Source organism: Populus euphratica, unplaced genomic scaffold (assembly GCF_000495115.2).
Source record: "Populus euphratica unplaced genomic scaffold, PopEup_1.0 scaffold6.1, whole genome shotgun sequence".
In the NCBI taxonomy this organism is placed as follows: domain Eukaryota; kingdom Viridiplantae; phylum Streptophyta; class Magnoliopsida; order Malpighiales; family Salicaceae; genus Populus; species Populus euphratica.
This window is the reverse complement of record NW_011499849.1, coordinates 2849409-2863447: the sequence shown is the minus strand read 5'-3', so window position 1 is coordinate 2863447 and position 14039 is coordinate 2849409. Positions and strand designations below refer to the sequence as shown.

General features: G+C 33.1%; 1 protein-coding gene and 1 pseudogene across 2 annotated transcripts; one reads left to right on the top strand and one right to left on the bottom strand.

The window, feature by feature from the left end:
* Nucleotides 1-1244: 1244 nt before the first annotated feature.
* LOC105120620 (bZIP transcription factor TRAB1-like) lies at nucleotides 1245-5840 on the top strand. Of its 2 annotated transcripts, XR_841395.1 has the most exons (6): nucleotides 1245-1447; nucleotides 1848-3046; nucleotides 3709-3814; nucleotides 4034-4105; nucleotides 4240-4269; nucleotides 5527-5840. XR_841395.1 is itself a non-coding variant. In XM_011018892.1 (5 exons), the coding sequence occupies exons 2-5, from the start codon at nucleotides 1859-1861 to the stop codon at nucleotides 5599-5601; spliced, it is 1365 nt and encodes a 454-aa protein (XP_011017194.1). In that variant the 5' UTR covers nucleotides 1248-1447; nucleotides 1848-1858; the 3' UTR covers nucleotides 5602-5840. The 2 variants fall into 2 exon arrangements, 1 of the variants encoding a protein (XP_011017194.1); XM_011018892.1 differs by lacking the exon at nucleotides 3709-3814 and having other exon boundaries at nucleotides 1248-1447.
* A 2711-nt stretch (nucleotides 5841-8551) lies between these two features.
* On the bottom strand, nucleotides 8552-9870 carry LOC105120845 (THO complex subunit 5B-like; annotated as a pseudogene).
* Nucleotides 9871-14039: the final 4169 nt, after the last annotated feature.

Here is a 14039-nt window from a genome sequence, read left to right as displayed (position 1 = left end):
ACAACCTTAACCAAATAAAAGTCACCGTAAGGAGTGGCTGTGGCTCTCTCTGAAACTGGGAAAAATAAAGGACGTACTCCTTGGTTTCTCGTGCACGAAAAGGATAAATATCAAATTTCTCGACGAAAATACCCCTATACCCCCATGTGCACAACGCATTATAAAAATCACTTTTGTCCGCACCCTCTAACAGCATCAGTGTCTCTACGTGGACGGCTCTCGAGAACCCGTATTACTTTCTCCGATTGGATGAACATCACATCACATCACAGACTCCTACCCAATCATGTTGGTCCATGTATCAGTTGACAGCTGGCCCACTAAACAATTATTAAGTTTTCTTTACCCAAATATTTATGCGAACCCGATTGTTAAATCCGGGTTTTGTTCAGCTCTTCAACCTTTTTATATTAGTTTATATTCGGATGGATCGAAAATAACAGTAAATTGGCTACTAGAACAAAGCTCGTTAATTTTTTTTTTAATATAACATCAAAAATATAATATAAACTCAAAAATTATAAAATTACAAGCAAAGTTTTAACTAATTTTATATTAATAATTTCAATCAAGTAATAAATAATAATATAATATAATTAAAACAAAAATGAAATAAATAATAATAAAAATTTAAACACTTTAAAATATATTTAAAACTAAAAATAATGAGGTAATTGGTCGATAAGTTATTTATATAAAATAAAAAAAAATATTTATTTTATAATTTTTATAAATTTAATCTAATTTTATTAATTTTGCAAGAATAAAGTCCAATTTTACTTATTTTTAATTTTTAATTTGATTTTGCATATTAATTATAATTTATTTGTAAAATTATATAATTTATCAATAAACTAACGATTTTGGCAATGATATTGATTCTATTATTGTTACATGTTTGAAAAATTTAAAATTATAAAATTGATTATAAATAATAAGCTCAATTTAAATATAGAAGAAATTAGTTCAATCTTAGGAAAAAAATGATTCTAAAATAGAGATGAATCTCCTCCAAATTTAATTCAAAATTATAAAATCAACTATAAATAATAAGCTCAATTTTAAATATAGAAGAAATTAGTTCGATGTAAGAAAAAAAATGATTTTAAAATAGCGATGAGTCACCTCCAAATTTAGATATATATATTTTTTTAATAAATGCACTGGTCTATAAATAGTTTACCTACATTTTTGTTAATTAGTTTCTATGTGGGGGATTTACCCTTTAAGAAGATATATTAAACTCATCCATGCCTTGAGGGTTAGAAACAGCAAAAAACAGAGAGAAAAGACAGCCGACACTTGGCGCATCCAGGAAGCCCTAAAAAAAGCGAAGAAGAAGGAAAGAAAGAAAAAATTGGAAACGCAAGACACCAAAACAAGAGGAGAGGGTGAATTCCAAAAAAAAGCAGAGCATAACAGATAGAAATACAAGCGCAAAACACAGGTATATTACTTATTATTCATTTGCTCTCCTCCCCCTCCTCTCTCTCTTATTACTTCACTTGTATTTATTTTGTGTTAATTACAGATATAATTAACAAGGCAGGGCAGTATCAATTTCTTCTGCTTTAACATTTGTTATTTTATTTTTATGAAGCAGCTTTCATTTTGCATGGTTTAGAGTTTTTAGTTTTCTTTTTGCCACTTCTGTATCATTATTTTTTCTGCTTCGTGTTTACTATCATTATTTTTAGAAAAATAAAAAATTCTTTTGAAGTTTTTTTTTTTGGTTCATAAAATATCATCATGGGATTGGAAACGCAATGAAGTTAGGGTTCTGAACTTCTTTTTTTTCCGGATTTAGTTATCAAATTCTTTAGCTATTTTGACACTGTTTTATCCAGAAATTCAGAGAATGGGGACGAATTTCAACTTCAAGAACTTCTCAAATGACCCGTCAGATGCCGTTGGTGGCCGGCCACCGGGGAATTCTCCGCTGACCAGACAGTCATCGATCTATTCGTTAACTTTTGACGAACTTCAAAACACAATGGGAGGATCATTAGGTAAGGACTTTGGGTCAATGAACATGGATGAGCTGTTGAAGAATATATGGAGTGCAGAGGAGACACAGACCATAGCAACAGCCACCTCTACTGGGGTCCAAGAGGGTGGTGCTCTCCAGCGTCAGGGCTCGCTGACGCTGCCGCGGACGCTGAGTCAGAGGACGGTGGATGAGGTCTGGAAAGACATGTCAAAGGAATATGTTATTAACGGGACTAGTGCTGGAGCTGCTAATAATGTGCCCCAGAGGCAGCCCACTTTAGGAGGGATGACTTTGGAGGAGTTTTTGTTGAGAGCTGGGGTGGCGATAGAGGATATTCAAGTGGCTCCAAAGGTTAATACTAATGGTGGACTTTTGGGTGATTTATCACGGTCGGCCAATAATAGTTTAGCGATTGGTTTTCAGCAGAATAGGGGTGTAGGATTGGATAACGATAATACTAATCAGATCTCTTTGCAATCGTCTAATTTGCCTTTGAATGTTAACGGTGTTAGATCAAATCAGGCACAGGTGCAGCAGCAGCAGCAGCAAATATTTCCTAAGCAGCCTAATATGGGATATGTGACGCAGCCCAATAACGATAGTACTAATCAGATCTCTTTGCAATCGTCTAATTTGCCTTTGAATGTTAATGGGGTTAGATCAAATCAGGCACAGGTGCAGCAGCAGCAAATATTTCCCAAGCAGCCTAATTTGGGATATGTGACGCAGATGCCTTTACAAAGTGGTCCTGGAATTAGAGGTGGAATGTTGGGGATTGGAGATCAAGGAATGGATAGTGGTTTGATGCAGGGTGGAGGGATGGGAGTGGTTGGATTGGGAGGTATCGCAACGGGGTCACCTGCGAACCAGCTGTCATCAGATGGGATTGGGAAGAGTAATGGGGATACATCTTCTGTATCTCCAGTGCCTTACGTATTCAGAGAAAGTGTAAGGGGAAGGAGAGCGGGTGGTGCTGTTGAGAAGGTGGTTGAGAGGAGGCAAAGGAGAATGATTAAGAACAGAGAGTCAGCTGCAAGGTCTCGTGCTCGCAAGCAGGTGATTATCTTGTTTGTTATTTTATATATCATCTATTGATTTATACATTTAGTTCTTGATTTTATTAGGTCAGTTTGCTGCAAATTCGATTTCAGTATAGTGGTTTGAAATCTGTTCTTGATTTGAAACTTTGCATTAATTTAGTAGCAAGTTTGATATCTTTAAGATAAAAAGAATGTGTGGAAGCATGTACAATGGTTCTTTTACACTGCACCAAACTAGAGGAAAGCCGATAATAGGTTATTAGCCATGTTTTATTGACTGAAGTTCTTAGACACTTGATAAGTGCCCATATAGACAAACTTGCTGTGCAAAAGAGAAGAAAGGACACCGGTTCATTTACAATGAACCAAACTAGAGGAAAGCCATTAATAGGTTATTGGCCACGTTTTATTGACTCAAGTTCCTAGACACTTGATAAGTATCCATATAGACAAACTTTCTGTGCAAAAGAGAAAAAAGAAGAATGACTGTGATATTTAGGTTTTCATATCTAAGTTGTTTTGAAATATTCCATCTTGACACTTGTTGCGTGTCAGCAAAAATTAAGAAAGAAAAAACAATCACAAGTTTCTTCTTCTTGTGGTTCATGAATTTTGCTGGCCATTAACCTTCTACTTTTATCATCTATGGCCTCTGCGCTTGCCAAAACACCATGAAAGATTATGGGGCAGAATGGTAATGTGATAGCGATCTGACATGACAAGAGATGAAAGTTTTTGAGAAGTCAAGGTCATGAGAAGTTATAAAGATCCAGTTTGTTACAAGGTAATGGAACATTTGTTTTAAGGATCACAACATGAATTTGAACTTGTATTGGGCCAAATTCAACAAACGTTAATTAAGAGCTGAACACTTTTGACTTATTTTGAATCAAAATATTATACAGAAACATAGGTAGATATTTTTAAAATAGAGTGTGTTGGATTATTACTTTTTAGCATGTGCTCAATGTATACTTTTTTTTCTCATTTTGGTTTTTACCAGGCTTATACCATGGAATTGGAAGCAGAAGTGGCAAAGTTAAAAGAGGAAAACGAAGAATTGCGGAAGAAACAGGTATTTTAGCTTTTGTCACTCACACAATTATTTGTTCCTGCCATTTCACACCCACCCACTCAAGGTATCAGTGTCTGTTACAAATTCAAAATTTTTGTATTTACCGGTCATTGATTGTGGGTTGGTTACTGCAGGCGGAAATGATGGAAATACAGAAAAATCAGGTGCTAAATCTTTCTAGTGCTCTTTCCATTGAGCGGAAAATAACGAATAATCTTGCCTGTTTGCTCATAGCATGTCTAACGACTATTCAATGCTCCTATAAAGTCTGCATGTATTTTCCCACCTTTTTCTTTATTACAAAAAATGTCCATGCTTAATGTCAATAAAAGGAGGTACATCTTGTGTGCGTCTGTGTGTACAAACTCTGTAATTGCTTGTTCTATGGTTACTTGAAAGCATTGCAAATATAGTGCCTTCAAGTTATGGGCCATTAATTGTCTTTACTTATTTTGTGGTAAAAAAAATCTCATCAATTTGTAAGTTGACTGATTATAGTTGCATGGCAATTCATTAAATATCATTGCCTTGAAAAGAGAAAAGAACATTATTTAATTTATTATATTACAAACTGTTAAATATATTTACTTATTATATTGTAATAATTTGTTTTATCATTTTGTAATTTAACTAATTTCACCATGATTGTGATGATTACAAATGATCAATTATAATCTTGACAAAAAGAGTATCCTTGTCATCTTAGAGAAGAAAATAATACTATTTATTTCCTAAAAGGTTATTTTTAAGTGATTATAAATTAATGAGTACTTGTATTTAATGTAATGTAAATCTTATCTTAGTACTTCGTAAATTTTAAGACGCTATAATTAAAGTTCCTTTAGATAACAATAGCAAGCATATTCGTAAATGATGGTCTCCTGAGATATTTTCTCCTTGCTTGAACAAAATGGGAGAAATGGAATGCCTTAAATAAGGATCATTGATGCAAGTGCTTCTTACCTTTTTTTCAAATAGGAGCGATGATCAGGAGTATCACTTTTGACTGTGCTTTCTACTTGCTAATTTTCTGTAACTACGTCAATTGTCAACTTCTTTTTGTGTGCCACAAATCTTGATGCAATACTGATATATAACGTTGTGGTCTTAAGAAATCTCTAGTGTTTAATGAATATGACAAACCAGCGCTGCAGCTTATCAATGAAATAACTATGATCAAGCATGCACCATCCGATTTGCCTTATACTTTTCCTACAAAAGCTGGACAATGTACATTGCTGGGCATTTCAGTTGTGGAAATCATTGCTTCCTACTGTGATAGCATTTGGCGTTTCTTGTGTTTCTGTTAAGCAGTGTGTCTCTCCAATTGACATTTATAATTGTTGCTTAATGTACTTTTTGACAGTAACCACGCAGACACTGAGGTCTTCTTGATTTTTCTCCATTTGGTGGTGTTACAGGTCGCGGAGATGATGAATATGCAGCAGGGGGGTAAGAAACGGTGCTTGAGACGAACTCAGACAGGTCCATGGTGAATTGAAAGCGTTTTGTGATTATCCCCGTTGAAAATCATGTATGGTAGGTGACTGTACATATTTAATGGAATTGTGTTTTCATTAAATGGAGAAGATACGAATTTTACAGTGAGAAGATCCGGAGGTTTACTGTGATGTAAATCAAACCTTCCAATATGTACTAACTGTGCTTGCATCTCTTCTGAACTTCTTTGATAAGTAATTAGATTGGCAAATGCATTTTGTGTTGGTGACCATTTTATCTATGTTTCGCGCAGTGTTGTATTTGGGTTTTCTCCTCTCATAACGATCCCTTTTTATTTTTCTTTGTATTGATTTTGAATCATTGAGGAGGAGATGTATGTATAAAGCCTCACCCAGTCACTCGTTTTCTTCATCCATGTGGATAACAGTGGACTTCTGAGATGTTAGCAGGTATTTACATCATTAAAGTCAAGTCAACGAGCACTATTGTACATGGCAAACAAATGAAAATTAGAGTAGCAAGATGGGGCCTGTCAGTCTGATTGCCTTTTGCGTTCTAGGCAAATCTCTGTACCATCTGAGCCCTGATTCTAGGGTTAGAACTGGAAATTCAAAGCCAACTGGGAAGTAATCGATCTGGGAAGCATGCCTCAGATGCCTTGGCAACATTATGATAATCCCAGTCTCAAGGAAGTTCGGCTAATCTCGTGTTTAACGAGATGCATGAGTAAACTAATAATCCTCTAGCCTCGCCATGCCATTCAAAGACACCATTCATAATCCGAGCCACACGAAATCATTTGCAGAACTGGCCTGGTTCAGAACTAAACCTTCCAGATTTTCTTGAAGCGACGAGGTTGCACAAATATTTGCATGTTTATATCAAGTTTATACCATGAAATTCTCGACTCCTCAGTATCTGGGAAATCACAACATTCAGCTCCTCAGTTGGAAATTAATCATCCGCAGACAGCACATGCAACGCCGTGAAATTCCTACTTCGGTGTCCCTAGATCGACAATGAATACTACACAACAACCCCTTGCAGGGAAAAGTAACTCCAGAATTCCTGGATATGGGGCGTATAGAAAATCCATCAATTTACAACTTATTTATAAATGTGAGTGTAGTTTTTTTTAAAAATATTTTTTTAAATTATTTTTAAAATTAACCTATTAAAATAATTTAAAATATATAAAAAATTAATTTTTAATAAAAAAAATCTATTTAAAAATGTTTGTGGTTATTTTTTTAAGTACTTTATATATTTATATATATATATATATCAAAATGATATATTTTTTATTTTTTTAAAATTATTTTTGATATTAATGTATCAAAATAATCTAAAAACATCAAAAAAAACCTAGGCCCTGGCCAACCTGGAGCTAAAACCAGGCCATGTTAAAGAAAAAAAAGAGGAAGGAAAAACCCGGTGTAACTTGGTAGATTGATTCTGCAAGACCTAGTAAAAAACTCGGTTATAATCCATTAATTTTTATTTTTCATATTAAAACGATATTATTTTGATTGAAAAAAATTAATTTGAATGATTTAGTGACCCGATTATAACCTGGGGGCTAAAACCAGGCCATGTTAAAGAAAAAAAAGAGGAAGGAAAAACCCGGTGTAATTTGGTAGATTGATTCTGCAAGACCTGGTAAAAAACTCGGTTGCAACCCATTAACTTTTATTTTTCATACTAAATCGATATTGTTTTAATTTAAAAAAATTGATTTGAATGATTCAATGACCCGATTATAACCTAAAACCTAGAATTTAAACCGTGCTGGCCACCGTACTGGGTTTGAAAACTATAATTTGGGGTGCCCATTCTGCCTACTCTATTCACATCCCCCGGAGGCAAAGGTAATATCACCTCCCTCAAATACTTAATCCTGGCTCCAGCAGAAAGGTAGCAGCAATAGTTTCTGGTGGTCATTTCATCTGCATGCCCTGAGATTCTATTGCTAGTATGGGTAGCCAGAGGTGCATGCCATGTCCTTCCAGGATATCATCTTCCTGCGATCCCTACCTCTAAATGATCTAGCAAGAAGACTACCACTAACAGGTTTACACAAACCAACATCAACAGCAGAAGAACGCTTTGCGACAACAGAAGTACATTTTGCCCTTGGAGATGCCCCATCCATGAAATAGTCAAACAACATTGCAAGATAGCGCACTTGATGAGCTAAGACATGATTTTCTTGATCCAAAGGTAGCAGCTTTAATATATAAAGATTGACCTGCAGAACAGCAACGGGAAACATGAATTTGTAGTCCTTCAACAAGGAAACTGACGCCACATTTGAAACAAACGACACAATAAGAACACTGAAAATAAAGACAATTAGGAGGCTTAACATGAACATGATAAATCACCAGGATGCAACTCTTTCTTACATTAATAGTGAATTGGTTGCAGTTGACTTTCCAAGTAGATTAGCATTCAAATACCCTAACAACTCGTAAGGTAGATGCACCATATGAAGTTGTTCTTTAAACAAGGCTGGACAACCACTAAATGTCTGCAACAATAATCTACCAGTGGTAATATTCTGTATTATAATTCTGATGTCTTAGTTTATTTTGTCTCGATCTGTCTCCAAGGTAAAAGCTAACTATTTATTTTGAAGGAGTAAGCTTAACATCATTCACAGCAGACGCAGCAGCGATTAGAGACCCCATCTTCCCCAACACTCTCTGATCTTCCGTCCATAGTGACATGTATTGGTTCCTGAAGTTGATTTGTATCAATGACAGGCAAAGTTGAAGCCTGATGATGTTTCTTTTTTTCGGTTGGGGGGGGCGCGCTGTAGGTGACCGGCCATGCAAATAGCATAAAGGCGTAAACTCACAGAAAACTTTCACAATTCAGAGCAGGCCATTCCAGCTGTTCCCTGTAAGCCAATCAAAGAATGCCGACTTTTCAACCCAAAGCATACCTTACCACAATGACAAACAAGACAACAAGGGAGCCACAGAATGAGAATTAATACCCAAAAAAAGAGGCAATAAGCACCGCATCACTAGTCAGAAGAGGTAAAACGATTAGAACTTTAAAAATTCCGCAACATGAGCCACTACATTATCTTATAATAGAGGCCATTGTAGTCCTAGCTGAAAGAACAAAAATATGAAAGCTTATATACTCAGATTTGATCATATTTGGGCACCCATCCCCAACTCAAATGTCTAGCTTTCCCCTAATGGTCGAAGAACGGATCAGTGACTCACACAAGAGCCTGCTGTGCCCTTTTCCGAGAGCGAATTCTTTGCACAACTGTCTGCAACCGATTCTGCTGGCGATACAGAGACAATCCAGAAAAAATAATCTCATTTATAGCTGTTTCACTGCTTGCAGGTTCAAGGTCACTGAGTAATGGGGCTGTCTCTAGTGAGAAACCAATCCCTGCCAAATGCTGGGCCCACTTATATCGACTTGAAGTTCTCCTTTCATCAAATGCAAGGGAGAACAAACGTCCTGGTGAGGCAGCTCAGTCCCAATGTCACTGGGAAACAAGTTGCACAAAATGTTATTTTCTGGTCCTTCAAGCGATCCTTCAACCCCAACACATACAACATTCAACTTTAGCAAGTATTCAAACTTCAAAGTGAGGAGCTTTGCAGATTTTGTGATTAGAAACCTCATCATCAAATATATGGAGAATAATCTAGAGTTGATGAGCTTGATACAATCCTGCTTGATCAACGCCCTCTTTGCTTTGAACCCTCTTTCTCCTCCTTGGAACATCATCTTCCTCGTCAGGTGCAGCATCCACCAACCTGGAAGTCTCTTCATTGGTGGATATAACTGGTCTATTCAACAAACATCACTTTAGTGCTCTCCGACCATGTTAAATCACAGACGCAGATTTTGCAAAGCACATACCGCTGTCCTTATTTCCTCGCTGGCGAGTTGAAGCTTTGGCTTCTTTAACATTTCCCACCAGCACCAAATCAATACATTCTCCGAAAGCTTCCTTTTGCGCCAACAACTGCGAGTAAATCACATTAAGTGAAGGCGGAAGCAGCTCCGCTGAGTTGTGCTGCTTTAATTTCTTCGTATGAAGAACTCCTAATTGATTCTGTACAGGCAATAAAGCATGCAAAAACTCAACTCCTCTCGTACATCAAATTATACAGCTGTCGTAAAATACACTGGAGCTTTTGCCTTTTCTGTCTAATTTTTTTATATTAATATATTAAAACAGTTAAAAAATATAGAAAAATATTTTTAATAACAAAATATTTATTTTAAAAAAAAAGGGTTTAAACCGCCTTTCTATCTACTGCTTCCATTTACAGCTTTGTAAACGGTTTGGTAAAATCTTTTATTTTAAAATATATTAAAATAATTTTTTATAACTTTTTTTATTTTTAATTATATTAAAAAATAAAAAATAGTTAAAAAATAATTTGAATCGACCTATTGACCAAAAAGAAAGAAAACAAGTACACAGAACTCATAGATTTTAATGTCAATTTGAATAATAATTTTAATTAAATATATATTTTAATTCAACTAGCAATAATTAAATTTTTTTTTTTTAAATCATAATTCAATAATTAATTCAACTAGCAATAATTAAATTTTTTAAAAAAAAATCATAATTCAATATCCGCAAAACTGACTGCTATGTTTTTTTTGTCTTATATGAATGGTAGATGTATTCTTCTTCTTCTTGTCTTTTTTTTTTTTTCTTTTTCTCTAAACCGTTTTTTTTTTTTTCTTACTATACTTTTCACTCTCTCCTGCTTTCCCAATCATGCATCTCTTAACGGTAAAAATTGCACATCACAGCGAATTATTTCTCCCACAGAGAATCTTATCCCTTACATTTTGGCCTCAGCTCGAATATACACGGTCGATACATGCTCTCATTGATAGAAAACAAACATGTGATCGAAAGTCATCGTTGCCCAGAACGTATTGAATAAGATAATAAATAAGATGGCCCCCACAGTCATTTCACTCCGAGTCAAATTTCAAGTTTCCAGTAAAAGGCAATGAATGTTATGACGAAGACCCTACAACCACAACATTGATAAAAACAAGTAAGAAACCGCATTGATAGCTTGCTCACGAACGCGCGGTGAAAATTATTTTTCATTTAAAAATATATTAAAATAATTTATTTTTTATTTTTATATTAAAATATTAAAATAATCCAGAAAATATAAAAAAATAATTTAAAGCTAATACTTTTTTTTGAAAAATAGTTAGACCTAAAAAAAAAACACAATCTAACACTTATAACAACATTAACAAAAACAAAAATCATATCAAATCATAATAAAAAAAACCCCAAACCTAAAATTAGCTCAAACTATTATCTCTTTCTTAATTTTTTAAAAAAACCCCAAACCTAAAATTAGCTCAAACTATTATCTCTTTCTTAATTTTTTAAAAAAACCCCAAACCTAAAATTAGCTCAAACTATTATCTTTTTTTTAATTTTTTTTTTTGCCTCCCATAACAATATTAGTTGATTAACCCGTGCTTTGTCATTGGTCGAATAATTTTTTAAATAAAAAAGTTCAATAGACATAAATACATTTTGAAAAATAAAAAAAAATAAATATCAAATAAAAAAATTAATATCGGATGATGAAATAAAAAAATAAACCACAAAAAACAATGTTAGTCTTTTTTAACCTATTATACTTGTGACTCGAGTTATTTGATTATAAACATCAAAATTAAAACTATTATACTTGTGACTCGAGTTATTTGATCATAAACATCAAAATTAAAAAAAAAACCTTAAAGCTCAATTTTTAACTAATTAAATATTAAAGAATAATTTTTTTTAAAAAAATCAATCATATAAAGGATATAAAAAATAACAATTATAAGTTAAAAGAAATGCTCAAGCTCACTCGGGGTAACCTACCAAACCCATAGGTTAAGTTATGAGATTAGATAACCTGATAGAAAGGAAAACGAAGAAAATCATAAAACCTAAATTTTAGAAAAACCATTGTCATGTTATAAAACCTATGACCTGAGACATTTGATTGAAAACACCAAATATAAAAAAAAAATCATGAAACCTAATTCTCAATAAACTAAATATTGAAAGGTGATTTTTTTATAAAAAAAATCAATTGCACCAAATGATCCAAAAAACAGTAAAAAAAGGTAAAAAAAGGTGTTAGCTCAACTAGATTAACACGCTCACTTATGGACCAGGTCATAAGATTATGATAATCTTGATCTGTATACGAATGAAGAAAACCATGAAGCTTATTTCATTAAAAAATCAATATTGAGTAACGAGGTCAAAAAGGAAAATAAGTAAACAAAAAAGAAAAAAAAGACGTTCATCCATATTAGCTTATTAAGCCTATGACTAGACCATTTGATTCATGGGTAATTATTTTTCAGTTTAGTTTGATTTTTACCAAAAAAGCAACCAAACTAAATTAAGAAAACCAAAATCAAACCGAAACTGGTTTGAATTGACCGATTTTAGTTCGATTTGGTTAGGTTTTGTAGAACAAAAATTGTTTCAAACAGGTTTGACTCGGTTTTTTAGTTTGGCTTGATTTTTTATGATTTGGCTTTGTTTTTTCTAGTTTGGCTTGATTTTTTTAGTTTGGCTTGGTTTTTTCTGGTTTTGCTTTATTTGGATTCGATTCCATTTGGTTTTTTTGGTTTCAAACTTATAAAATCAAAACCAAACCAAATCGGTCTGTTTTTTCAAAATTCTAATTATTTAATAAGTTTTTTCCATGATTTAGTTTTTTTAGTTATTTTTTTTTTAGTTTAATCAATTTTTAGGTTTTTTGCTCACCCCTAACTTGATTGGGAGCAACAAACATGAAAAAACCATGAATCTCAATTTCTAATAAATCAAAAGTAAAATGATAAAATTGAGAAAAAAAATTCAATTATTCAAACCGATTCAAAAGAAAAAATAAAAAATAAAAAAATAAAAAATAAATTTGATAAAAAAAAACAAAGAGGATGAATGATTTTGTATTAAAGGGTTAAAATGAAAAGAAAAAAAATCAATCTTGCAAAAGAATTAAATGAAGAAACTACAAAAAGTGCGGGGACTAAATAAAAAAAATATTTTTTTTATCAAAGGATGAAACTAGAAATAATTGAAAAATTACAAAAAAATGGCAAGAAAAAAAATTAAAGAATAAAAAGAATCATGATCAAAATTAAAAAGAAAACAAAAAAAATGATATATTTAGATTGAAGGATGAAATTGAGAAAAAATTAAAAACATACAAAAGGGTTACGAACACAAATTACAAATCAAGAGAATAAGTATGAGTACTCAAGTATGTACAATTAAGATGACTACCTTGAAATTTTAAATGCTGAGTGCAAATTTTAAGGGTAGAAAGATAAAAGAAAAGAAAAAACATTGCTGATGATAATGTATTGAGAACCAACTAATAGGCGCATCCACTAAAAGAAGAGGATGCTGTGAGGAATTTAATGATACAAATTGTCACACATGTGCGGTATCGCGACGATCATCCAACCTCCAAAATTTAGATTAATAGATAGATGTATATTCTATCGAGCAAAATATGAAGAAACAAGGAATTTTTTACTTCTATCAATAAAAAAAATTAAATAGGAGTCTGAAAGGTTCTTATCTTAGTGGGTAAGAACCTAAATGTGCTAGCATCTGAAAAAAAAGAATTTAATATCTGAAATATATACTACATGTAATATCGTACCATTGATACTAAAAGACAAACAAAATAATTTTTTATTGTTTTTGTAATTTTAGCCAATGTTCTCTTGACTTTAATAACCTAGTTACTAAAGTCAAAATGCATGCTAAACATTGTTTTTTGATGTATGAAAAAAATCAATATGATTTTTTAGATTTAAGACACTTGGCCGTATGCACAAAAATATTTTTTTTTTTTATTTTTTTGTATTTTTGGAAGTAACGAAAATCGGGTATTTTAATATCGGATTTGTACTTTTATGATGTAAAAATATAGACTGGTATTAAGCAAAATAAATAAATAAATAAAAAAGTAGGAAAATCATAAACATTGAAAAATATTTTTTTCTTTTCTATTTGTTTTGAAATGGATCGGACCTGGCTTAAATGCACGGGCTGGGCCACACCTGACCCAATTGAATAAGCTGGTTACTGTGTATGAGCACAGTAACCAGCCATTTCTGCATTTGTTGTATAATGTGATTTATTCATGTTCTGCATACGAATCCAGGCGAGGTAATAAATAAGAAAGATGGAGACGTAGTTACCTGAAACGGTCTCACTACTAGTGATTTGCGGTGGATGGCAGTGCTGGCAGGGAGCTGAAGGTGGCAGAGACTGTGATTTCTTACTGTCAGGAAGCTGAGGGTGGCAGAGGCTGTGATTTCTTTTTCCTCTTCTCCCCTATTTTCTTCTATTTTCTTTCTCTTCTTCTTCATTATTTCTTTCTCTTCTTCTCTTTCTCTCTTCTTCTTCATTATTTTTTTG